At 39.1% G+C, this 18,994-nt stretch overlaps 3 protein-coding genes across 4 annotated transcripts; 2 read left to right on the top strand and 1 right to left on the bottom strand.

Moving 5' to 3' along the window:
• The first annotated feature begins 374 nt into the window (after window positions 1-374).
• rad21b (RAD21 cohesin complex component b) lies at window positions 375-9,925 on the top strand. Of its 2 annotated transcripts, none has more exons than XM_079654260.1 (14): window positions 375-502; window positions 1,620-1,809; window positions 1,902-2,031; window positions 2,404-2,503; window positions 2,670-2,776; window positions 2,865-3,074; window positions 3,584-3,706; window positions 3,812-3,940; window positions 4,148-4,371; window positions 4,469-4,625; window positions 5,023-5,168; window positions 6,522-6,686; window positions 6,827-6,910; window positions 8,285-9,925. In XM_079654260.1, exons 2-14 carry the CDS (start codon window positions 1,666-1,668, stop codon window positions 8,474-8,476), a joined length of 1,911 nt encoding a protein of 636 aa, XP_079510386.1. In that variant the 5' UTR covers window positions 375-502; window positions 1,620-1,665; the 3' UTR covers window positions 8,477-9,925. The 2 variants fall into 2 exon arrangements, with proteins under 2 accessions (XP_079510386.1, XP_079510385.1); XM_079654259.1 differs by having other exon boundaries at window positions 6,519-6,686.
• utp23 (UTP23 small subunit processome component) lies at window positions 9,437-11,185 on the bottom strand (the record flags this gene model as incomplete). Its single annotated transcript, XM_079654261.1, has 3 exons — window positions 9,437-10,336; window positions 10,754-10,928; window positions 10,998-11,185. The coding sequence occupies 3 exons, from the start codon at window positions 11,183-11,185 to the stop codon at window positions 9,938-9,940; spliced, it is 762 nt and encodes a 253-aa protein (XP_079510387.1). The 3' UTR covers window positions 9,437-9,937.
• A 256-nt stretch (window positions 11,186-11,441) lies between these two features.
• Window positions 11,442-17,488, top strand: LOC307021808 (hepatoma-derived growth factor-like). The gene is made up of 6 exons (XM_079654262.1): window positions 11,442-12,082; window positions 14,155-14,231; window positions 14,602-14,740; window positions 15,024-15,182; window positions 15,276-15,464; window positions 15,785-17,488. Exons 1-6 carry the CDS (start codon window positions 11,996-11,998, stop codon window positions 15,803-15,805), a joined length of 672 nt encoding a protein of 223 aa, XP_079510388.1. The 5' UTR covers window positions 11,442-11,995; the 3' UTR covers window positions 15,806-17,488.
• Window positions 17,489-18,994: the final 1,506 nt, after the last annotated feature.

Below are 18,994 nucleotides of genomic sequence, written 5' to 3'. Positions count from 1 at the left end.
TTACAGAAAGGGATCATTCTGTAGGAGTAGCCTACTTTACTTTGAAATGCCAACAAGAGGTGTAGAAATGATAAAGTATAGAACTGTACCTATAAAAAAAAGAAAGCCACTTACTTCCAGATAATCCAATAATATAGTTAGGCCTACTCTGAAATTAGCCATTTTGCATAATGAGTACTTTTATTCTTTGAACAAATTCAGAAAACAGTATTTTTACTTGTAACTTAGTTTTCTTACACTGCACTATTGCTGTGTTTGTAAGAGATCTGAATTATTGTTCAACCACTAAGGGTAGACACAGGTAAGATATGCACAGGTGCAGAGTTAAGCCTCCTTCCACCATCTCCCACATCAGCACCACTCTGCATCTTGCTGAGGTTTATAACCGTCCAGGGAGGGGGGAGAGGACGCCATCTTGTTTGTTTTAGTGAGAGGAGGGGTGGAAAAACAGACCCGGAGCCGAACCACCGGCATAACGAGGAAAGCCCCAAACGGCTTAACGGTGAGTCATATCGGTTACGATCGGTTAGGGTGTGATATAACTTGTTTTTTGTCAGTGTCAACAGAGATACCTCCGCGGTGCTGAGGTTAATGACAGAGGCTAACGGTAGCTGATCCGCATCATCACCTGTTGTTTTCACAGAGCGTCAGCGGTAATGCGGTTAAATGTGACTGTCACCGCTAACGTGTAACGCTGTTAAGCGGTCGATATTTTACGGCTATACTAACGTGCCTGCTTCCCCCCATAACGCTGGATGCTAACAGAGTGTAACGTTACTGACTTATTGTTTTAGAGTAATCAAAACATATTGGGGCAGTTAAAGGTAACGTTACATTACAGTGCTGCAGGTATGGCTGCCAATAGGCTACCTGACAGACATATACCTTAAAATCGCATGATGTAGGCCTACGGTAAAGTATTCATTTACAACATCTTAAGACTGGGCTGAAACAAAACAACACATAGGCTATATTGTGTAGTGGTCAGGTAGTTCCAATTGGTGGGGAAATAATTCAAGTCAATAAGGCGACAAGTATTTAGAATATGCTACACAGTAACCTATAATTTCATTCTATTTTTTTTTTTTAAGTATTCAAAAAGTAAGCACACCTGCTCTCATATTGCTAAACATTGTCTTTTTAATTTCTCAAAGGTGAATATCAACTTTGCTTAGACATTATGACTGTTACTGTTCATCCGCACGGCACAGTTTGTTCAAATAACTTGAAAATAACATAATCCATGCTATCTGGATATGGCGGATTGTGTTATGTATTATTGATCAAGTTATCATTATGAGAATGCTCGAAGATTGTTCCTTTCTAAAATGAAGTAAATAGCCAAAACATCAATCCCCAATTTATCTCAATTATACACTTCCTGTTAGCTTCCTGTTAGCTAGGTTTTAGAAAAGTCTCAATTAATCAATTTGCAACCTGCTTTGAACTGCTGTCATAACTCCTATTTAGCTAGACAAGCATGACATCATCTTCAAAGATTATGTTTGCAAACGCTTATACCACACAATGAATGTGTTCTCTCAATTGTCATGCTTTGCTTACCTATTAATTGCTGTGATTTCCATCAAATACACACTTATTTGTATTATCTCTTTTAGGCCTCCCCCTTTCCCCTTTCCCTTGTGGTGAGAGGGCACTGAGGCAATGTTTTATGCCCACTTTGTACTCAGCAAACGTGGGCCGCTGGCCAAAATCTGGCTGGCGGCCCACTGGGACAAAAAGCTGACCAAGGCTCATGTGTTTGAGTGCAATCTGGAGAGCAGCGTAGAGAGCATCATCTCACCCAAGGTAATTGCACAATGTACAAAGGTAATGTGAAACACTGCAAGTATATTTTACAGTTCTGTCAATGATCATATCTGAACATACTTTTTTTAAAGGTGAAAATGGCTTTACGAACATCAGGGCATCTGCTGCTGGGGGTGGTGAGGATCTACCACAGGAAGGCCAAGTACTTGCTGGCAGATTGTAACGAAGCCTTCATCAAGATCAAGATGGCGTTTCGACCGGGTTGGTAACAAAATGCAACTTTTAAGTCAAATATATTCAGCAGTGACTCATTATACTCTTTCCTCTAGTGCTCATTACATGCATTGTCAGTCAGATATTGAAGCCTTTCCTATGTTCCTAGATAAAGACAATATTTAGTTAAGGTTATATCTGCATCTACACAAATGCGTGCACACACCAACATTATTTATTATTTTAATTCTACAGCATAATGAGGAGATTTTTCAAGTTTATAAATATTTTACAATGAATCAGGCAGCACTTTTATCCTGAAACACATCACACCTACATGCAATACTAAAATTGCATAACATATATATGACATATACAAAGCACATGGTGTAACTCTTACCCTACGTTGTGGTGTTTCAGGTGTTGTGGATCTTCCTGAAGAGAACAGAGAAGCAGCCTACAACGCTATCACGCTGCCTGAGGAGTTCCATGATTTTGACCAGCCACTTCCAGATCTAGAGTGAGTCCTTTGACCCCCTCCTTTTGAATTTTAAAATGGTTTTCAAACTGGAGGATTGGCACACCCCAATTACCCTACTCCGTATAGGAACAAATATGAAATAGCTTAAAGAATAGTGGTGTAAATACAAGATTAATTTGACTTTACTGTTGTGTGTTTTGTATAGTGATATTGACATTGCTCAGCAGTTCAACCTGAACCAGAGCAGGGTGGAGGAGATCACCATGAGAGAGGAGGTGGGCAACCTCACCCTGCTGCAGGACAATGACTTCGGTAGAAATCTTTCCTTCCAACATTCATGCTTTTGTACAATGTCAAGAGTCATATGTTTGAACACTCGAAACACATTTCTGTTGTGCAGCTGACTTTGGCATGGACGACCGGGAGATGATGCGGGAGGAGAGCGCGTTTGAGGTGGACATCATGGGAGTGTCTGCCTCCAACCTGCTGCTGGAGGCCGAGGGAGGAGCTAACGCCATGGCGGACAAATCCAACCATCTGGAGTACGACGACCAGTACAAGGACGACTTCGGAGACAACCCCATGGAGAGCACTGAGGGAGGCATGCTGGGTAAGATCCTGTCAATATTATAGACACTGAGACTGTAATGAAAAACACACATAATGGAGATAATTCTTTCAGTTTTTACTGATTTGAGTTTTACAACATCTGTAATAGACTCAAATGCGAGTTTTTCCATGTTTTCTCTTGTTTTAAATCATATTACACTGAACAACAAAACATTTAAAGAAACCACTTTGAAGTTGGAGAAACTGTGATGGACATTTTTCACTTTTTCTAACATTTTGTCGATAGATAATTAAATTAAAATAATAATCAGCAGATTCGATAATGATTTTTAGTTACAGTCCTCATCTGTAAGTGATGCTGTTTATCCTCCTCACTTCCTATTAGGAGTAAAGAAATATGTCATCACATTTTGTGCTTAAGCAGGTTCCTGGGTTTATTTAGGAAGTCATCCGGAAATGCCACTAAACACTTTTAGCATTTAGATTGGCAGTTAATCAAAGTGAATTATCTTTATTGTAATAACTGAATAACCTCACCTGTCTGTGTAGTTGACAAGCTGCTGAGTAACGAGGAAGGAGACGGCATCTTTGACGACCCTCCTGCCATCACAGACAGCGTGATGATGCCTCAGGAACACGGATGTGATGATGACGACTTTGATGCTCTCTCAGGTCAGTTACACAACTGCAGCTGTAGGCCCTTTTGTAACTTGTTATATGCAACTAAAATTAGAATAAGATCACCTACATCAAACATGTTATGGTGTGTGTTGTTAGCCGGAGCCCCAGATAGTCCCGACTCCGGCCCGACAGAGCCCCTACCAGCCATGGCGGACCAGACAGAACAGACCATCCTGGTTCACAACGAAGAAGAAACCTTCGCCTTGGAGCCCATTGACATCACAGGTAATTTAGTTACTCGACTCGCTGTTGGAGCAAAGAGAGAGCAAGACAGTGTGCTTGTGTAGAAAATGTGCATTGGAATCGTTTCAAATATCACAATCTATATTGACATGTATTTCACCAATACAGGGATAGTGTTTTGGCTCGAAATCTGAGAGCTGTTTTGGTTTTCTTAGCTGATTCATCTCTTTCTCTCTATTGACGGCGCAGTAAAGGAGACCAAGGCCAAGCGTAAGAGGAAGCTGATTGTGGACAGCGTGAAGGAGTTGGACAGTAAGACCATCCGTGCACAGCTGTCTGATTACTCTGACATCGTGACAACCCTGGACCTGGCCCCCCCCACCAAGAAGCTGATGATGTGGAAGGAGACGGGAGGAGTGGAGAAGCTTTTCTCCCTCCCTGCTCAGCCTCTGTGGAATGTTAGGCTGCTTAAGGTTAGTGATGCAAAGTTAGTCAGGGATAAACTACGATTACAATGCTCTGTCTTTCTGGTTCTTCATATCCACCCTCCCCTTTGCTTTCTCTCTTTAGATGTTTACAAGGTGTCTGACCCCCCTGGTGCCAGACGAGCTGAGGAAGAGGAGGAAAGGCGGAGAGGCCGACAGTCTGGATGAGTTCCTCAAGGACCTGGAGAACCCGGAGGTGCCCAGAGAGGAAACAACAGGACAGCAGCAGAGAGACATCATGGGTATCAAATGGGTGTTTGTGTACATGTATGAAGGATTTATTGGCGAACAGATATAACACTGAAGTGCTTGAATTTGGGTTGGCTATGGTTTGGTATGAAATTGGTAGGTGGCAGACAAAAACAATGTATTTTTTGCGGAAACGATTGGAAATGTAATTATTGAGTGCATATCCTTTTCTCCAATGTTAATATTTGGTCGACTAAACCAGTTTCTAAGTATTTTATAGCAGAATTAACAGCTGACCTTGCTACAGACCTGAACCGACCTTGCTAAAAAAAAGGGGGGTGGGTGGTGTGAATGTATTCTCTCAGTGACATTAAACTGAAACATGCATTTTTCCTCAGGCATAATCAAGACAATATTTAGTTTTTTCTAACCATTCTATTTCCTCTCCAGACCAGACCATCATGGAAGAGGCTAACGTTCTGCAGACCTCTGCGGTTGAGGGCAGCAGGACAACGCTAGACGAGTCGGTCATGCCCACCCCCTCCTCCCAACGTGGTCTCAAACGCAAAGCCCAAGACACGGAGCCAGCCCTGCCCGTGAGTACAGTTTTCACCTGGCAGATGAATCGTCTCCGTTGAGTTTGTCGATACAGACAAATATCTTGGCTTTTGGTTGGACAGAAATCTAAACTTTAAACACCACATTGAAGTTCTAACAAAGAAATTGAAATTCACTCTTGGCTTCCTTTACAGACTTACATTTTGTTTTTCAACTTCTTCCCGTAAAAGGTTGGTCTCTGGCTTATTCCTGTCCCAGCTTGACTACGGTGATACCATTTATAGATTTGCCTGTCCAACAGTTTTGGCCAAACTTGACCCACTCTACCATGCTGCACTGCGTTATATATCAAATGCACCTTATAGGACTCATCATTGCACACTGTACAGCCTAACTGGATGGGCCTCACTTACTATGCGTAGGATGCAGCATTGGTTTTTATTAATGTATAAAGCCATTTTAGTTAATCTTCCACTCTATGTGCCTGATTTTCACCAGTTTGTGACTCTTACAACCTCAGAACCAGTGCCTGGATACGGTTCCAGGCACCTGCTGTGCGGACTGAGGCTGGAAAAAGGAGTCTTTTTTATTCTGGTCCTTGGTCTTGGAATGACCTTCAATCACACCTTAAACTGATGGCACTTGTCCCAATAGCATGTTTTTTTAATTGAAGTTGTCTGAGGTCCTTACCACCAGCTGCTCTTGCAGTAATAAGTAGTGTACTTTTCTTACTGTCCCAAATGTGCACAATGTAGTGACTGCTTTTCGTCTTTTTGTTTACTTAGTTGTGTTCTCTGTATTTTATATGTCTGTGTTATGTGTAATAATGTGTAACGTTGCTGCCTTCTTGCTTGGCCAGGTCAGCATTGTAAATGAGATTTTATCTCAATCTGGTTAAATAAATTAAAAAAGTTACATTCATGATCCATATCTGAGATCACCCCATATTTGGTGTCAGGACTCCAAAGTCTCCACCCTGGGAAAAAACTCAAAGACAGTTTTTTCCCAAGAGCCATCATTGCTCTAAACACCTGAAAGTCATACCTCTTAATCATCCTGCATGAGAATTAAATGTGACTCTGTATATATATACATATATATTATTATTATTATTATTATTATTATTATTATAAATACATACCTACTATTATTATTTATTACATTTTAGATTAGATTTTTTATACCCCTGGAAATAATTACTGCACTTTATTCCTTATTCCTAAGTATGTATGCTGCGTGTATTTGTTGTGATGTTTTTTGTTTTGATGGCACCCTTGAAAGGGAGAAGCATTTCTTTCCCTCATGTATAATGACATTAAATGATTCTATTCTATTCTATCTCTAGCATCCGTTAACGTTTTTTTCTCTAAATGGGAGCTTTGGACCAGCAGCAGCAGCAGCTGCAGCCGGAGTCCCAGCAGCAGGAGTCCCAGCAGCAGGAGTCATCCAGTGTGGATCTGCCTCCAGAGGAGAGCACCAACATCAGCCAGATGATAGAGTTGGACCTGCTCTGCGATAAGGACAGGAAGAAGGACGACGACGACTCTGATGAAGAGGTGAGACACAGATCTACAGTACACTTGTGGGATTTGTATTTTATTCCTTATTTTTCAGATGAATTTAAGGACGATTTATGTTTTCAATTACTTTGTTATAAGGAGAATTTGTTAGAGTTTAAAACGTTTTTCTGTGTCAGGAGGAGGAGGTGCAGGGAGGAGTCCAGGACCAGGAGGAGAGGAAGTGGAACAAGAGAACCCAGCAGATGCTCCATGGCCTTCAGGTATCTTTGTGCTTACATCTTATTGGAAGAGCCAGAATAACTGCATATCTTGCAACTACTACTTCAAGTTCATACATTATAACACCCTGGATTATATTCTATTTAAGTGATACGTAATATTTGGCCTGTAGAACTAGATATGAAACATTGCACAGGCACGCTTATGTAAAATGTTCCTTTCAGGATTTGTTATAAAGACAGAAATATATTCATGCTTTTTGATGTTTTAGGGGAAAAGAATAATAGAAAATGTGCTTTATCTCGGAAAAATAAAATAAGGAAATAAGGTATTTGAACTGAAACAGATATCTGTAGACTTGGATGTATAAGTGGGTCTTTTTTGACCCGGTGAGGTGGTTTTCTTTAAGTATCTTTGTAATTACATTTTTGTATCATTTCATATTCCAGCTATTCCTCAAAAAACATGTTTTGGATATCATGCCATTCAAATTTTAAATTTAAATTGTATACATTTTAAGAAATTGCAGTTTTTGTATTATTACCCCAAGCTTCCATAAGTGGGTCAACAATTACCTGCATGCATTTTCTATGTGACCCTAGGGGAACCTTTGATTCTTATCACCTGTGGCTGTCAGGAATACCTTCACTGTAGACCACACAGACTACATCACAAGTGACACCTCTCAGGAAGATTATTTTACACAGCAAGATCTGATACCTGTCAGTATAATAATAATAATAATAATAATAATAATAACAATAATGATACATTATATTTTTATAGGGCTTTTCAAGGACTCAAAATCACTTTAAAATATAAGGGAAGGTTAGGGTGGGGGTATAGGACTATCAAACTTGATCAATCGGTATGGATTGATGGGGGGTAGGCTATCAGTAGACAAGAGGAGAAGAGATGAGTTTTGAAAAGGGACTGGAATACTGTGAGGGTCTCAGAATAACGGGGATCTTTGCATCAATATGTTCAAAACGTTTTTTTTTCAAAATGTCTAAAATTATAAATAGTGAAAAATTAAATATACATTTTTCTAGTGTAAACCGAAATATAATACTAAATATTATACAAGTGATTTTTCTTAACCAAAATGACAGAAATGGCATAAAAACACATTATTCTAATACGGGTCCTTTTTGACCCACTTCTGATAGATATTACACAAAACTAGGAGTTATATCCCAAGAACAAACAAACAAATTACAATATATTGAAAAAAATACAGGTTTAAATTTCCTTACAACTTGTCAATAAAGCTCTTTTGAATTTAAATTTGATAAGGCGACTTTTTGATTCTACACGCAAGAGGCTTTGGATTGTTCTATTTGGTATAGGATCTTATCATCTGCTGCTTAAAGAAACTTCCCTTTCCTGACCTCCTCTGTCTCACCTTGCCACAGAGGGTGATGGACAAAACGGGCGCCCAGTCGGTGGGCCTGCTGGATCTGTGCAGGAACAACAACAAGAAGCAGGCGGCAGCCAAGTTCTACAGCTTCCTGGTTCTGAAGAAGCAGCAAGCGGTGGAGCTGGTGCAGGAGGAGCCGTACAGCGACATCGTAGCTACACCCGGACCTCGCTTTCACATCATCTAGAAAACACTAGTTTAGTTAGGAAAATGTTATTTTGTGGGATATTCTTCTTCCTGCAATATTTAAATATTGTGGTGGGGGCGAAAGATTTTTGAATAACCAGGTTTGTTTGTTATGTCTTCTTAGAAGAAATTGAACGCAAGGGGGGTTGCAAATCAAAACAATTGGCACTTTTCTTATTTATTATAATTTATTTGATCTATATATATTCTTTATCCCGAAGGAGATGTTGTGTTGCACCAGCATGGAACTCAAGTTAAAATGTGTCTAGTTTAAAATATGTTTATGGTGCAATTGATAACTCAATCAACCCTGTTACTTGGACTCTTCTGTCCCAACACTGCAGGAAAAACAGTTCTCATGTACACTGACATTAGCCAAAAGGAGCATATACCCAGAGCCTGCAAGAGAACATTTGAACAGTTACTACAGTAGTGACACTCAACCAGCAACTAATCATGGTATGACTGTAGTGTAGCACTTTAAGTATTGCTAACTTCCAGTTGTACATTTTGTAAATGCGTGGCTTGCATCTTCAACTGTTTGCACAAAACTATAGTTGTGTCCCAAAGCCATACTACATACTTATTTAAAAAATGTTTGAGTGTGCCACTTTTGCACACTATAAATATATTGTACATACTGCATATAAATAGTATCTACTATGGAAGTGGGGCACAGCTTTGGTTTCAACCTATAGATGATGTAAACAGCAGTGGCCGGCCATATTTGCATGCTAGTCCTGACATGCATTGGTGTAATTGCTCAAGAAATTAACATTTGTATTACTGTGTTGCTCTCATATTCCTAAAAGACTTGAAGTTTGTGAATGGCTCAATTTATCCTGTCTTTTTTATGTATAGATAATCATTTAGTTAAAACTGTACAACAAACTGTTCAGAATAACTTCTGAAAGTTTAAATCAAGCTGATACTTGTTCAATATCAATGTATATATATCAAGAGAATTCACTTTTTTTTTATATTAAAAAGCAACATTTTTAATCTCTAGAATGAATAATTACACAATCAAGATGTCTAATTGGTCGTTGGACTCACACAGCATACAGTACATTTCCTTGTGACAACAGTTTTTGATATCTACTTCTATTTCAACCTTATGATGTAATGTCCGAGTATATTATATTCTAAACTATGTGCCTGTAAACCTGCTTTTTTATTTTGTAAAAAAACCAAGAAAGATCTTCCATGACTCAAAAATACTGCTATGTTTCTGAACATATATCAGTCCTCTGCCTGTAAGTCCTTAGTCTTGAAACTGTTGCAAAATTTTTCAAAGTAGAAAACATACCGTGAACAGTATTTTAAAATGTTATGTGAAAAACATTGCTTTATTCTAATAACATCGGTAAAACACACTAGAGCAAGTATCATATATTTGAGATTGTGGAACTTTTCATATAATGAATTAAAGAAACGAATGGATAAAGTCTATGTCTTGTCTCTATGCGTTTGTAACCACAGGAGCTGGCAAGTTGTCTCCTCCCTCCGTCTTTTGTTTCTTGTTTTTAACTATTTTCTTCTTCTCCCCCTGCTCCGCATTCTTCGGTGGTGTCGGCCCCCCTTTCTTCTTTTTCTTCAGGCAGCTCAGAGGGTTAGGATTGCTCTGTTTCCTCTTCCTCTTCTTCCCCCGCCTCTCTCCGTCCTTCTGTGCGATGCCCTTGTCCTCCTTCAGGCTGCGGATGCTTTGCTGCTGCGCCACGCTGACCATCTCTCCCAGCGAGACGGCCTTCACGTGATCAAGGGACGTCTGGCAGGGCTTGTCCAGCACGATGGTGTTGAGGATGATGTAGAGCAGAGGAACGCCTGGGATCTTCTTCACACCTGCAGTGACCGTGTGGTCCTGGAGTACAACCAGATACAAAATCAATGCATCAGAGGTTGTTGCTTAGTAGTTATATATATTTTTTTGTATATACACCCGTTCTAATTTGTACATGAGTTCTATGTTTACTTTACAGCGTTGTTGTCCTTTTAGCTTTATGTCTATATGTGTAGGGGTGTTTAAACATAAGATAAGGTCAGCTGATTCTGATTTCCAACATACAAAAAACAGTACTTGTGGGTTATCTGTCACCATTTGTTTCTTTTTTTCAGACTCTCTAAACAACATTAACCCCTAGGATTAATGTTTGTTATTTTAATGAATGAAAAAGTGGCAACAGATAACCCACAAGTACCCAAAAAACACATTATTCCTTATTTTGCTTTCCCTCTGGTTAGTGTGTGTCAGTGTACAAAGGATCTATTTGGTATTTACCTGTGTGGCAACAAAGTAGTTGTGTGGGTTTGTCTCCCCCAGCATGGACAGCAGACACTCTGAAGCCGGGACAGGATCCTTAAGATGTGCACATCTCCTGGACTGAAACTTCTGCAGGATGATTCTTGCTCCATACAGCTCTTTCCCCAGAGTCTCCAGTTCTTTCAGTGCACAGCTGGAAAAAAAGTAAGATGTAAGATATTTACATTTAACATAAACACTATACATGAGTAGCTCTACTTACTTTGTGGTGCACAGCTGCACTTCTCCCATCAGGTATTTGGGCATTTGCTCTTTGATCTGAATTTTGTTCTTTAAAGCCATCTGACAAAAAGTCCCATCGATGAGGATCTGAAATGGTTGTCTGAAGCTGAAGTTGTATTTGTAGAAGCTTATGGTTTTCTTGGCTATTTTCTGTCGCTTGAGTCCCATGATGACTGATAGGTGCAGTCAGAAATACGGCTGTAATTGTTGTTGTTAAGTCCCAGACTATTCTTCCGGTTACATTGACTCTTTTTATGGATTTAACACCAAAATATCCAAGGATTATTATCGGATATTTCAGCATGGACACTTCCAGAGTTCACAACATGCTTGCGGTGCTTGCTTCTCATGACTCCGGGTGGAAACAACCTATGCAACGATAGTTCCGGGCATTCATGGTTGTCCATTTATGTATGGCTGTCTGTCTTTGTAAGAAAACAATTATCATTCTGTGTACTTACATTTCTATCAAATTGCACATTCTCAAGCAAATATTGTTTTTATACTTGCTTACCCCAAATGGGTCCCTTTTTATTTATGTATTGTATGAGAATAAACCTCCAGTGTGAGGTTTCGGTCGACAGGGGCGCTAACTGCAGCTTCGCCAGGTACCGGGGGCGCGTCTGCAAAGTGGGAAGCGGTTTCAATTTCAAACCCTAACAGACCGAGGGACGGGCCCCTGGATTGTAGAATAACGTAAACACCAAAGCGTTAAAGCGTTTAGCCGTAACAATTGTACGTTTCCTTTCATAAACCAGTGCGTTGTCCTAATCAAAGGCCGCGGTTTTTTTTTTTTATCCCACTGGATCCGCGAAATAGCTCGTCCGTCGCCGCGTCTTTGCTCCCGTTTTCCGCGCCTGGTTCATTTGAATGAAAACCCGACTTGTTTGCAGCAGGTGTTGACCAACCCGGACACTGACCCACCCTAAACTATTACTCTTTTTTTGGCGGACATAGCAAGCAATTTCTGCAAGAAACATGCCGCGGTCCAACAGGCAAAAAGAATACAAACCTGGAGATCTTGTGTTTGCTAAAATGAAGGGGTATCCACACTGGCCTGCGAGGGTAAGCACCTGACGTTGAATGTATTTGAACCAGTTTAAGGTTTGATGTACATTTGAGTCTTTCTGTTTACCTACCAGGCCTATCAGTAACGTTGGTTAGCATTAGCTTTGATGAGTTAGCTTAGCTCAGCCGTGTTAGCTAACGCTGCCCAGCCTCCACACACAGCTAACCAACTGTAGACAAATGTCTTTCGAGTGAGTCATCGTGGACTCAGACATCATTACCCTGCTCGGCTAACTAAATATGACTGGCGTTGCTAGCTGCTATCTGCCGCCGAAGCTGCTCTTCATTTGCCGCTTTCGTCTCCCAGGGGGCCTGTTGTTAGGCTAATAACAGCTAACCGTTCAGAAGAGCAGCCACAAGTTAACGGTCATGTTATACACATCCAGTAGCACACGCTATATGAACACAGGGCCATCTGAGGACACTGATAGGAATCCACTTTGTATCTACGTTATTTACTAATTTGGAGTATTATTATTGTGTATAACTGTTGCATTACATGTTTGCGTCTGTAGCCATATGGTTTGATACTTTGTAAACATGCCTGCCCAGACTTGGTGCAACAAGTAACTGTTTCTGCTCCTAAGGATAGACTTTCATTACTGCCAGTCATGTAAAGTAAAGGTACATTTACAAAAGTACTATACTCAAGTACAATGTTAAGGTACTTAACTTGAGTATTTCCATCTTTGTACTTTTACCTCATTACAATTCAGAGTTGTTGTTTTTACCCCACTACATTTATTTTATTTTAGTTACTTTGCAGATTTGGATTAATGATATGATTGGCTTTAAGATAAGCTATTGCAGTAGCACCTAATCTGGTTGGGTTTATAGATAGACTTGGATAAAAAGCGTCAGCTAAATTAAGTGTAATGTAATATGAAATATAATTAGCACTTAAACAAGACTTTAGTCACACCTGGACTAAATCCACAAGCTACCCTCCAGTATAAAAAGTAATTAAAATTAGATCCACTGTTACCAGCTGTGATAAACATTTTGATGCATTAATAATTATAATCAAAACATATAATATATCTAATTCTGAAATGGACCAATCTTAATAATGAGTACTTTTACTTTTGTTACTTTAAATATATATTTTGATTTCAATACTTTTCTACTTTTAGTTGAGTAACATTTTGAATGCAGGACTTGTAATAGTATTCCTGCTCTCTGGTAGTTTTACTTAAGTACGCAATCTGAGTACTTCTTCCACTTCTGATCACGATAAATACATTGTTCCATGCTAATAACAACAGACCATAACGTAATCTCTATCAGTTCTATAAACGCATTACAGTCAGTGTTTCCTAATCATTCATTATTACAGAAAGTGTGAACTTTAAACAGAATTACATTCCCCTCGAAAACGCAGCCTCACTCAAAGCTTTATAAAAAACAGTTCTGCACTTACAAAACCAGATAAAATGTGGATCAAAATAAAAAAACAATGTTGTTCTTTATTCTACACTATAGCCAAAACAATAACTCAAAAACCGTAACCTTCTGGAGTTGAAAGTCAACAGTTAATTACAATTTTAGTCCGTTTTTGAGTTTTTATGTTTCAATCTTTTATGCATTTGAATGACAGAACATACTATACCAAAATCGCAAAGTCCTGATCGGTACCTTTTCCTGCCTTTTTTCTCAGTCTTATCAGCCATGGCCCTTGCCAGCAGGCTACAGGGCCCCACCTATCCTGACACCAAGGCCCTATCTTGGAATGCCAAAGCTGTCTGTCTGGGAGTTTGCAAACAAACGCCATGCCTTCCTGTGCCTCTGTTCTAACACAAATAAATATTGGCAAATAGAAATTTAAATAATTACATCCAAGCCTGACTTAAAACATTTCTTGCATGGCTGATGCTTTGTGAACTCAAAAAACGTTAACTTCTATAAAATGTTTAAAGTTTATATCTGTAAACATGATTCAGGATACAAATGTTTTGTTCTAGTCGTACTGGGTTTTCATTACAGTATTTGAATCCATTTTTCTTATTTCATTCATTTTTGATTGTCCTATTTTTCTGCCTTTCCTAAGAAGCTGTGTTCTGTGTTCACAGATTGACGAATTACCCGAAGGAGCTGTGAAGTCCCCCTCAAACAAGTACCAGGTGTTCTTCTTTGGGACACATGAGACGTGAGTAATGTGTTGTGTGTTTTATTCCAGGTGGAGAAAATATGATGGGTAAACATTAAGAATTTAAGAAAATAGAACAATATTGTCTCTTGCCAACTTCTTTCTGAATTTTGGGGAAAAACAGTAATACTTAAAAGATTAAAAAAATAATACTGAAAAGTTGATTATTTGTTGTGAAAATTATCACGGAAATACCTTATATCGTATATCGCTGTCAAATGTCCGTATGTAGAAATCGACAAAGCTAATTGTATGGCATAACTCCGTCTCTGACAAACAGACATTTGAAATGAACATGCTGGAGTGTATAATGTGTATATAGATGTGCACACTTTAACGAAACTGAATGAGTTATGTTTGCTCACCACAGGGCGTTCCTGGGGGCCAAGGATTTGTGCCCCTACGATGAAAACAAAGAGAAGTTTGGTAAAGCAAACAAGAGGAAAGGTTTTGCTGAGGGACTTTGGGAGATCGAGAACAACCCCACCGTCAAGCATGAAGCCAACGATGTAGGTCTATTTCTTCAAGTCTGTTTTATTGTACTGTGAGTAATCTGTCTATGTGTGATGTCCAACTTTGGTAATTTTAGAACACCTTAAAGAAAAATTCTCATGTCTGTATAAACCTGGTGAAATCTGTTTCTACAAAAATGGCATTCCACTCTTTACCCCCATTGAGGACTGTCAGAGAACTGCCCTTTTAATTTATTCAAGGCAACAGTCAGACTCAAGCGTGTGTCTTTGTTGGTCCGACTCCCTTTTCTTACACTATTATTTAAATCTCTGCCTGTAGTCATCTAAGAAGGACAACGCTTCAGAAGGAGCAGGGGATGCTGGGAGCACGGAGAAAGCAGACGCCGAGGGCAGCAGCGATGAGGATGAAGGGGCTCTGGTAATCGATGAGAAGAACGAGAGGGGAGGGAATAAACGAAAAGCAGAGGAGTCCACAGAGGTAAGCTTTGAGACTGTCAGTCGTACATACTCCAAGTAGGAAGATTCGTAGTTATTTATCTCTTTGACACTCCCTCATAACTTTTTTCATTAGGCTTCACCCAAGCGGCCGAAGGATACTGAGGCAGACGGTGACACGAAAGTCGACGGCAGCAAGTCTAAAGCGGAGGCCAAGCTCAATGATGTGGCCGGACCCAAGGCAAATGCCCCCTCCTCACAGAGCGAGTCGAAAGCAGAGGCCCAGGACAAGGCTCCCGCAGGAGAGAAGCTAACAGCAGACAAGGTGAGACAATACACAGGGATGAGGACAGAATGTGGCCATTGTGGTATTTTTGCAGGTTTTAGGATAACACCATGGTATTAAAAATGATTAAAAGGCTTTACTGTCATTTGAAAAACAGCTAACACAGTTTTTAACAATGGAACATGTTAATACAAGGCACCTTCAACAATGCAACATACAATGTACTTAAAGACATACAAATAGATACCATTTTAGAATTGACAATTGTACAAGTAAAATGCAGTTATTGGTACAGAGTCACTATTTATATCAAGTGTATTACTTAATGTATTAATTGCTCTCCACTTCTCTCCCTGCAGCCTGTGACAGACAGCGCTTAACGTCAACTCTCAGAAGAAAAAACCAAGAAACTTTGATGCTTTTCCCAGGAATTTAAGCATCAACATGATTACCTGCAGGATGCCAGATGTCAACTGTTTAATTGAAAGGATAATTAAAAAAAAAAAAACTAAAAGTTTGTATTCAAAGACAAACAAATCTTCATCTGCCATTTTTGGGATATCATATATCCCAGAAACAAAACGTTTGCTAATCTGGTTCCAAACTATTGAACTGAGCACTTGAAGGCTCATTTATAAATGGGATTTTGGTGTGTATATATTTTTTATTTCTAAGTGCAATTACATAATTACAAAGACTGAATGCTAGGTGTCAAAAAAATAATCAGTTCAGAGGGAATACAAAACTGAATATATAAAAACATTTAAACCCAACAAAAATGAAAAATACTTATATCTGATGGTTTTAAAACACATTATTGTACAGGAATAAGAAAAATGTTCCACCCAAGCTTTCATGAATTCAATGTTTTACTTACATCTATCTCACCTAGCTTATCAGCCTCTTCTTAAATAATATATTCAGTCATTGGATACATGATGAGTTGCACTTTGAAAATTCGTTTTTTTTTTTTCAGCTGCCCTATTAATCATTGTCTAGTTCACTGTATGATGTTTTAATGCAACACAGGTTTTGTTGCTTTAGTGTAGTGGAATGCTTCATTGCAGGTGACCAAATTACAGGATTATTTTCTCCAGATTGAATATTTAAAGCCCATTTGAAAAGTGCTATTGTAGGATCAAATCAGTCACTTTTCAAAAAATGAGATCAGTGCATGCACTGCATCGTCAAAATTAAGATGTTTCAATGTTAATTATTGGAACCAGAAAGACATTCCTGAATGTTGTTGCTCAGTCTTTAAGTTTTGGAGTTCTTTTGCAGGTAGTAAAAGTTATTTGTCGCAATTTTTTCTGGAGAAATTATCTGGCAAACATTTCAAAATCCATCAAGTCAACTGTCAATTCCTCCCAGTTCTTATTAAGCTCATGTTAATGCTGCCATTGCTTCATACTTGAAATGTAACCAGGAAGAACACTTAGTTGCATTCATGAATTGGTTGTACCAAATAAGTTTTTGTTTTTTTAATGTATAGCTCACATTGTTAATGCCATCATATGATCTCCACAAATTCATGAGAAGAGTGTAGTGAACCATCTGTAAAACTTAGTTTTTTCCAAACCTCTTAACTGGAATATGAGTCTGTTTTACTTCAATGAGTCTGTTTTACTTCAATGGTCTTATTATTTTGGCTGTAAAACAAAGTTGTGATGTACAAGGTGTGTTTTATTTTATCATTTGTTTAGACGACTGTTTAGACAATGTGTTACTTGGATGTCATTGTCATCGCTTTAGTGTTCTTGCCTGTATCTGGCAACATGGAGTTACAGTTGATCAAGTGATGAACCTAAGGGAATTTCAGCTTTTAAAAATGATCATGAAACTGACTGCTTTGCCTAAAAACGGCATATACCCACCTATAACATTGCCCCAATTGCAACTAAGAAATGGTCGAAGGGGCCCGTCTGTAAAATCGAGGGTATCATTTGGCATTGATGTGTTATTCTTGGTTAAGCTTTCTCTTTTCCTTTCAGAAGCATTCATCTTTATCTGCTGCTTACTGTTGTAGTTGCCAGTCCATTTAATAAACATGTTGATTACAAAAATGTGTTTGTCTTTTTTTATATTCTATCAAGCTTTTTTATTGTTGATTATGAACTTCCTGAACTTTCAAAGCCCCTAAAACAACTAGGGCTTAATCATTTGCTTTATTTTTTGTAATAAACAGGGTTTAACAACAACCAGGACAAAGTTTACCATAACTTTTCAAACCAACCAAATCTTAAACTATTTCAGGTCTCATTTTTCACTCTGTTTATATGCATGACACATGCAGTGGCACTGTGCATCTCTGTGTCTGTGAAGGCTTCTCAATTCTCTAATTTCCCCTCCTCGACTCCCCGGTTCTCCGGTAGCGACCCGGAAATGGATTTCAGCGTGCCATGTTGAATTTCTCTAAATGCACATCGAGGATCGAGCATCGAGGATACACCGATGGCTCCTCCTCTGATGTATTTCCGGCAACAGTGATGTTTCTGAGTTTGCGGTCGTCCAAAAATCAGCTTTTAACGTCTGTGGCCCTGTCTCAGGTCGACTATTTTCATTTCCTCGCTCCTCGGTCCTCGGTCTCACCGGAAGTTGATTTGTCTGCGCCATCTTGAGTACCGTCCCATGGCTCTTATTTCTGCCGGAGGACCGAGGATTGAGGAGCGAGGAGCGATAATGGAGGAGCGATAATCGAGGAACCACCAGTCCATCCTCCGATTAAATCCTTTGATACTCGCCCCGCCCCCTTACTGTGTATCGCTCACTGATTGGACGATGCAGTGCATGCAGTGATCTCATGCTTCTTGTTCTCTCCATGAGAGCAGTACCCCAGCGGAGTGAAGAAAATAAATGAAACTCACGAGTCACTCCTCAGTTTAAACTGTGTTTTGTTTCAATTCATGTATCATTTAGTTACAAATATGTGATATATCTGAACAACAAAGTGGTAAAAAATCATTTTATTCATTTATTGGAAACATTTTCATGATCGCTTTTTTCGTTTTATATTTTCATTTACTGTCATTTCTATTCAGTCAGTCATTAAGTGCTATTAAAATGTTAATGTGCTACATATCCACACAAAAAAACAAAGTGTGCAATCCAATGAATGTTAATCTAACTGGGTTTTGATAGATATATCTATTTTTCTTCTCTCAATTATTTTATTTCTATTGTGCACTCTAATCAATATTAATCAAACTATTGTTCGTTTATACATTTTAAGGATGGCGTTTATCTTTTTTGAGAATGAGTTCTTATTTGATTGTATTTATTGGGGTCTACAACAGATGATACAAATGTTTGTGTCAGTAAATAGGCTTGTTTGAGACGCGTTGCGGCTCCCCTCGAAAGTAGACGAGAATAGCCGATCGCAGCCGTCTCAAAAAGCTCGCCTGAAGTCGGACAGCTCCGAGTCGGCTTCTTCTTCTTCTTCTTCTTTTTCTTTTTCTTCTTCTTCTTCTTCTTCTTCGCCTTCTTCTTCTTCTTCTCTCGGTTTTTTGGCGGATTGCAAACAACTTCGGAGTCGGCTTGACTCGGTTTGCATTTATAAAGAATGCACACAT

The sequence above is a fragment of the Notothenia rossii genome (assembly GCF_949606895.1).
Source record: "Notothenia rossii genome assembly, chromosome: 10".
NCBI lineage: Eukaryota > Metazoa > Chordata > Actinopteri > Perciformes > Nototheniidae > Notothenia > Notothenia rossii.
Note: the sequence above shows the minus strand (reverse complement) of the source record. Positions and strands in the feature narration are given on the sequence as shown.

Coding starts and splice junctions, on each gene's coding strand:
- rad21b (XM_079654259.1), top strand. CDS start 1,666: ATGTTTTATGCCCACTTTGTACTCAGCAAACGTGGGCCGCTGGCCAAA. Junction 3,707..3,811: donor CGACTTTGATGCTCTCTCAG/GTCAGTTACACA, acceptor GTGTGTTGTTAG/CCGGAGCCCCAGATAGTCCC. Junction 6,687..6,826: donor ACGACGACTCTGATGAAGAG/GTGAGACACAGA, acceptor TTTCTGTGTCAG/GAGGAGGAGGTGCAGGGAGG.
- LOC307021808 (XM_079654262.1), top strand. CDS start 11,996: ATGCCGCGGTCCAACAGGCAAAAAGAATACAAACCTGGAGATCTTGTG. Junction 14,232..14,601: donor TTCTTTGGGACACATGAGAC/GTGAGTAATGTG, acceptor TGCTCACCACAG/GGCGTTCCTGGGGGCCAAGG. Junction 15,183..15,275: donor AAGCAGAGGAGTCCACAGAG/GTAAGCTTTGAG, acceptor TTTTTTCATTAG/GCTTCACCCAAGCGGCCGAA.